Source organism: Muscardinus avellanarius (genome assembly GCF_963383645.1).
Source record: "Muscardinus avellanarius genome assembly, chromosome: 14".
In the NCBI taxonomy this organism is placed as follows: domain Eukaryota; kingdom Metazoa; phylum Chordata; class Mammalia; order Rodentia; family Gliridae; genus Muscardinus; species Muscardinus avellanarius.
This window is the reverse complement of record NC_137800.1, coordinates 26,708,385-26,714,571: the sequence shown is the minus strand read 5'-3', so window position 1 is coordinate 26,714,571 and position 6,187 is coordinate 26,708,385. Positions and strand designations below refer to the sequence as shown.

At 35.6% G+C, this 6,187-nt stretch overlaps 1 protein-coding gene across 2 annotated transcripts in view; it reads left to right on the top strand.

The window, feature by feature from the left end:
- Positions 1 to 5,897, top strand: part of GLRA3 (glycine receptor alpha 3) — a gene marked incomplete at both ends in the record, with an annotated part of 146,484 nt that extends 140,587 nt beyond the window's left edge. For both annotated transcript variants that reach the window (XM_080709872.1, XM_080709871.1), the window contains one exon: positions 5,619 to 5,897. In XM_080709872.1, the coding sequence (XP_080565998.1) occupies positions 5,619 to 5,897 (279 nt within the window). The remainder of the gene's footprint in view (positions 1 to 5,618) is intronic.
- Between the last annotated feature and the right edge of the window lie 290 nt (positions 5,898 to 6,187).

The window sequence follows — 6,187 nt, the reverse complement described above, 5'->3', positions numbered from 1 at the left end:
CTTCTTTATGGCTGAATAGAATTCCACTGTGTGTATTTACCAAAGTTTTACTATCTATTCATCTGTTGATGGTGATCTAGGTTGGTTCCATATTTTGGCTATTACAAATTGTGCTGCTATGAACATAGGTATGCATATGTTGCTGTATTTCTCTGAATTCAACCCCTTTGGAAAGATACCTAGGAGTGGTATAGCTGGATCATATGGTGGATCTATTCCCACCTTTCTTAGGAATCTCCACACAGATCTCCATAGTGGTTGAACTAGTTTGCATTGTTGTTTTATTTAAAGGAACTACAAAAAGAAAGAGAGAAAGAAAGAGAGGGAGGGAGAGAGGGAGAGAGAGAGAGAGAAAGAGAGAGAGAGAAGGGAAGATAAAAGAGAAGAGAAGAGAAGAGAAGAGAAGAGAAGAGAAGAGAAGAGAAGGAAGAGGAGGAGGAGGAGGCTAGACTTATTAGTGTATGCTTGAATCCTCAGCTACTTGGGAGGCTAAGGTGGCAGAATAATCACAAGTTCAAGGCCAGCCTGAACAACTTAGTGAGTCCCAGTCTCAAAATGTAAATAAATAAATAAATAAATAAATGAATAAGGTTAAGGATATTGCTCAACAGTAGGGTGTTAGCCTAGCATGATAAAGCCAAAAGTTTAATCACCAGTGCCTCAAACAAACAGATTTACTTCTAGCTGTTTCTCTATTCAGATTTCCTTTTTATCAGTGGCACCCAGCGTTGTCACTACAAGAGGCAATGTACCCATGAATCTATATGTCCTCCTACATTCTCAAAAGATGGACCACATGCCTATGGGACTCTCTTAAGACATAGTGTGTCTGCCAGGCTTTAGGTCAGAGGATATGCTTTGGGTAGGCCTATTTCTGATTAGTATATGGTCATCCCAGGCTTGCTACTACACCTAACATGTATCTAGTCTTTTAAAGAGGTGTTCCATTTTACAGTAATCAATCAGTGTCCTTTCTTGGCCACATTCTCATGCCAGCCCAGGCTTCACCTACTCAAAAAGGGTCACTGTCAGTAATTCCTGAAGAAGAAAATTGCATCAAATTGGCGGGGGAGAGTTGGTGCTTTTTATGCTGTAACATCCAAAATTGTATTATTAGATCAGATAATCTAATGATTCAGGAAAGCACAGATTGCCCAGAGATCTAGCAGCACTTCTCAGCAAAGTGATCCAGCACCTTTGTATTATAATTGCTTTGTTCATTTTGCTAGCTACTAGCTCTCTGTAGCTATTGAACACTAGAAATCTAATCTGCATTGAAGTGTGCTGTCTATATAAGATATGCACCAGATTTCAAGGACTCCATAGAAAGTAAAGAATATAAGGCTTCTCAATTTTTATTTTGAACAAATGTTCAATAATAAATAAGGAATTAATTATATCTTGAGCCACTTTCTCCTTTTCATCTTCCTCTAGGGGATAAATTGGTGCCATTTATATTCCAGTGGCGAGATTAACCTCCAGTTATTTTTTGTAGGGCTTTTGCATGGATCATCATCAGATTCACTCAGAACCCCTGTCCAAAATTTTGGCCATACTGAGTCAAAAAGGATCCTCAAGGCTGGCCAGATTCTGCTAAGATGTGGGTTTCAAACTGACACTGAAAAAAATTCAGGTGTTACTTAGTTGAGCTTGGTGGCGCACACTTGTAATCCCAGTACTTGAGAGGCTGAGACAGGAGGATCATGGTTCGCAGCCAGCCTCAGCTACTTAGTGAAGTTCTCTGTAACTCAGAAAGAACTTGTTTCAAAATAAAGAATAAAAAGTAGTGTTAGGGGCATATTAGAGGAAAGATATGTCCCTTCTCTTTCTGTGCTTGGCTGATCTCACTTAACATAAGGCTCTCCAGGACTTTCCATCTTCTTGCAAATTATATGATTTTGTTCTTCTTTATGGCTGAAGAGAATTCCATTGTATGTATTTACCCAATTTTGCAATCCATTCATCTGTTGATGGGATCTGGGTTAGTTCCATGTTTTGGCTATTGTGAATTGTGCTGCTATGAACATAGGTATGCATATGTTGCTGTAGTTCTCTGAATTCAACCCCTTTGGAAAGATACCCAGGAGTGGTAGAGCTGGGTCATATGGTGGGTCTATTCCCAGCTTTCTTAGGAATCTCCATACAGATCTCCATAGTGGCTGAACTACTTTGCACTCCCACCAACAGTGTAAAAGAGTTCCTCTTTCCCCACATCCTCGTCAGCATTTGTTATTTGATTTCTTTATGCTTGCCACTCTGACTGGGGTTAGATGGAATCTCAGTGTAGTTTTGATTTGCATCTCCCTGATGGCTAGTGATGTTGCATCTTTCCTCTAATAAGCCCAAACTAGGGAGTATAGGGGATACCAGAGGGACTCCAGATAATGGAAGGGAAATCTCAGCAAAGTTTGAATGGAAAGATAGGAGAGGAAGAAGGCTGAACTTGATTAATGAGAGGCTACATCCGAATATGCGTAAAAGTATGAATGTAGCATGGTTACCCTGGACAAACATTTGTGTGTGGGGGGGGAGAGGGCACCAAGTACCATTTAAATGTATACCATTTATTTTCAATTAAAAAATATGTACAAAAAATAAAAATTAAAACAGCAACACACAAGCAAGAAAAAATAAAACCAATTAAAAAAAAATAGGGCTACGGGTATAGTTTGGAGGTAGAATGCCCCCGAGTTCTACCCACCAATACCCCCCTCAAATATAAAAACTAAATCAACTGACACCCACACTCTTTAGAAACCAGTAGCTTTAACCTCATATTGCATTTCCCCAGCCCTCCAGTGGGTATGACACAAGACACAGGTAAGGCCTGTAGTAGCTTCTTCGGCACAGAAGAGACTCAGCAGTTTCTCAAGAGCACAGCTTCTTTTGTCCCCTCACCCACACAGGGAATGCAGATTCAGAAACCAAAGGATGCATGATTCCCTTCACACAGACGCATGGCAGACTCTGTTCCAACCCCATGTCTACACTAGCTAGTCACGTAGCCAAAGATCTGCAGGCCTATATGCAACTCCCTTGGGTGCACAAGCAGTCATTCCCTTTGAATGAGGCTGATTCCAGTTCTCCCTTTAACTTAACACTATTGTTTTCAAGGAAATTATGCTATAGAAATCAGGGTCATTCTGCAGTCCCTTAACAGCTCAGGCCTGAGTTAACCCTTGACTCACACTTATGTGGAGAGATAAAATGGAGATAAATGTAATCATTCACTAAATATGTTAGTTTTAAATTGATTATCTCTGTTTGGAGATGAGCACCCAGGGTCTCTGAAAGTTTTAAAATAAGTTTCCCAAAACAGATGGTTAGAAAGGTAGTCAATAAATTCTTCTTTGCTTGATACATATGTCAGATTGCTGAAATCTTATTATTTTAGTAGCAAATTTCCCAAGTGTCTCAACTAATATGCCAACACACATAAATGTTCATTGAAAAAGTTATTTTTTGTTATATTTTAAGATGTAATTTTTAAATACATGGAATGGCACAGTCTAAAATGTTGTATTATAGCTGAGTATGGAGGCACATGCCTGTAATCTCAGTTCTTGGGAGGCTGAGACAAGAGGATCACAATTTTGAAGCTAGCCTCAGCAACTTGGAGAGACCCTGTTACCAAATAAAAAATAAAATAGGGCTAGTAGTGTAGTTCAGAGGTATAATACCTCTGAGTTCAATCCAAATTCATATATATATGGCTAAACATAAATACAAATATATATATATATATTTGGAGATTCAGCTGATTTAAACACAAAATCTATACATTATCCAGGAAATCTATGTTTTTCTTCAGGAATGCAAACACCAGCATAATTTATTAAATTATAAGGATACTCTTTAAGCACCTCCATAGGAGCAGTTTAATACTTGCTATACAGACTTCTTCTAAAATATAAACATTTCAAAGCAAACAACAGGTTTGCATAAAATTTTTTATAAATGGCAGTTTATGTGACCATTCTTATTAATGAATATTGGACAATTGATTTCTAGTTTTCTGCATGATTGCAACAGTAGTCAAAAGTCATTTGTGTTGGCAGCTTTATTTTCAGGTAATTTTTTTTGTGTGTATGTGGTATTGGGGATGGAACCCAGGGGCTTTTCTACCTCCAGCCTATACTCTCATACCTATTTTATACTTTATTTTGAAACAGGGTCTCACTAAGTTGCTAAGAGCCTCACCAAGTAGCTGTGGCTGGCTTCGAACCTGTGTGATCCTCCTGTCTCAGCCTTCCAAGCATGGGGATTACAAGCTTGTACCACCACGCCTGGCTCTATTTTCAGGTAATACTATCAGCTTTTATTTCAGACTTGTCTCCTCAAAATTTGATAGCTTATACAGCTTACAATTGGAATGTTTTCCAGTAATTTCATGCTTTGTTTTTCAGGTGGAATTACTTTACTTTCAAATTCCTCAAAAACTATTTTATATATTATTTAATCAACTTTAATCATTTTCTCATTTTAAAAATTCATAATAATTTCTATATTTCACTTGCTTACTCTCTAATATACTATTCATTGAACAACTACTTTCACAGACCTAAAGTAATTTTCTATTTAAGTCAACTAATTTTACATTACTATAAAAGAGTATAATTATAAAAGAAACATAATTTTAGAAAATGTATTATTACCTTTTACAATTTCAGTCAATTATCAAAAAAATCTGTTTACATTGACATTAATGTATTTAACATTCTAAATAAAATCCTTATTCATTAATGGATTTTAAAATAAGTTATTAAATATATTTATTATGATCATATCTTATGATCACATTATTCATTAATAAACTTACCTTTAAATTTAAGGTTTTATTAATTTACATATATGAAAAGTTCAATTTGCTGCATTTAGAATAAATAATAACCTTTAGAATAATATAGTAAGTTGTTAATAAGTTTAATAAGTGTACTTCTTAAAAATAAAATAAACTTCTGCCAAATCTCATTCATAATTTTTGTACCAACCACTATACCTGAAACATAACTGTACGTAAATAAGAACATGTGACTCTCTTAAAGGTCTTCCAAAAGTATTGTTGTAAAACAGAGAGTAGTATAAAGTAAGGAGAACAAAAACCAAGTAGTGTTATTGTACTAGTCTATATTTTCCAAGAATTGTAGGAAACAAGTTTGTCTTGTTTGTCAATTGTAGAAAAAAATTTTGTCTCCATGAGAAGGAAAAATTCAGTCAATGATCCTGGTACTTTTCCCCTCTGACATCGAATATTCTGATGTTTAGACATAAAAGGTAAAAGTCTAGTATATAAATGTATGTAACGCAATATTCCAGTAGCTTTTTTTCTTGGTCTTTTTATTTAGATATTCTAGCAATATATAGAAATATCAGAATTTTACTTTTTCCACGAAAGCGTATTTTTTGAGAACCACATTTACTAACAGATGCATCTATATGATGCGGCAAGATAAGACTTCAAAGAGAATGTAAGCAACTCAATTAACATGCTTTGTTTATCTTTTCTTTATATTAGTGTAAACACATATCATGATAAAACGTAAGTAATGATTCCGAAATTGCTTGCTACAAATGCCCCATTCCATTACTAAAAATTTTTCTTTATTTTTGTTTGACAGGATGATGAGGTAAGGGAAAACCGATTCAATTTCACAGCCTATGGGATGGGACCATGTCTGCAAGCGAAAGATGGTATCACTTCAAAGGGTCCAAATCATCCTGTCCAGGTAACGCCAAAAAGCCCTGATGAAATGAGGAAAGTTTTTATCGACCGGGCTAAGAAGATTGACACCATCTCTCGAGCCTGCTTCCCATTAGCTTTTTTAATTTTTAACATTTTCTACTGGGTTATCTATAAAATTCTTAGGCACGAGGATATTCATCAGCAACAAGATTAAATCTGTGAGAGCATATAAAACAAACATTCAGTTCAGAAGAAAGTGTCTTTGTCATAGGTATGTATGTGTGTATATGTTTGTGTGTGTGATATATAGATGATATCCATCACATTAAACAGCATAAGGGGAAGGGTTGTATTATGATTCTCTAAATAAAGTGCTAAAACATATTAAGATTCTTTTAATTGATGCAAAATATATATTATGGGGATTCTATTTCATATTAATTCAAGAATATTTGTGGTTTTTAATTTCATAGTAAATCATGTAAGTGGAAGCTTTGTTACCAA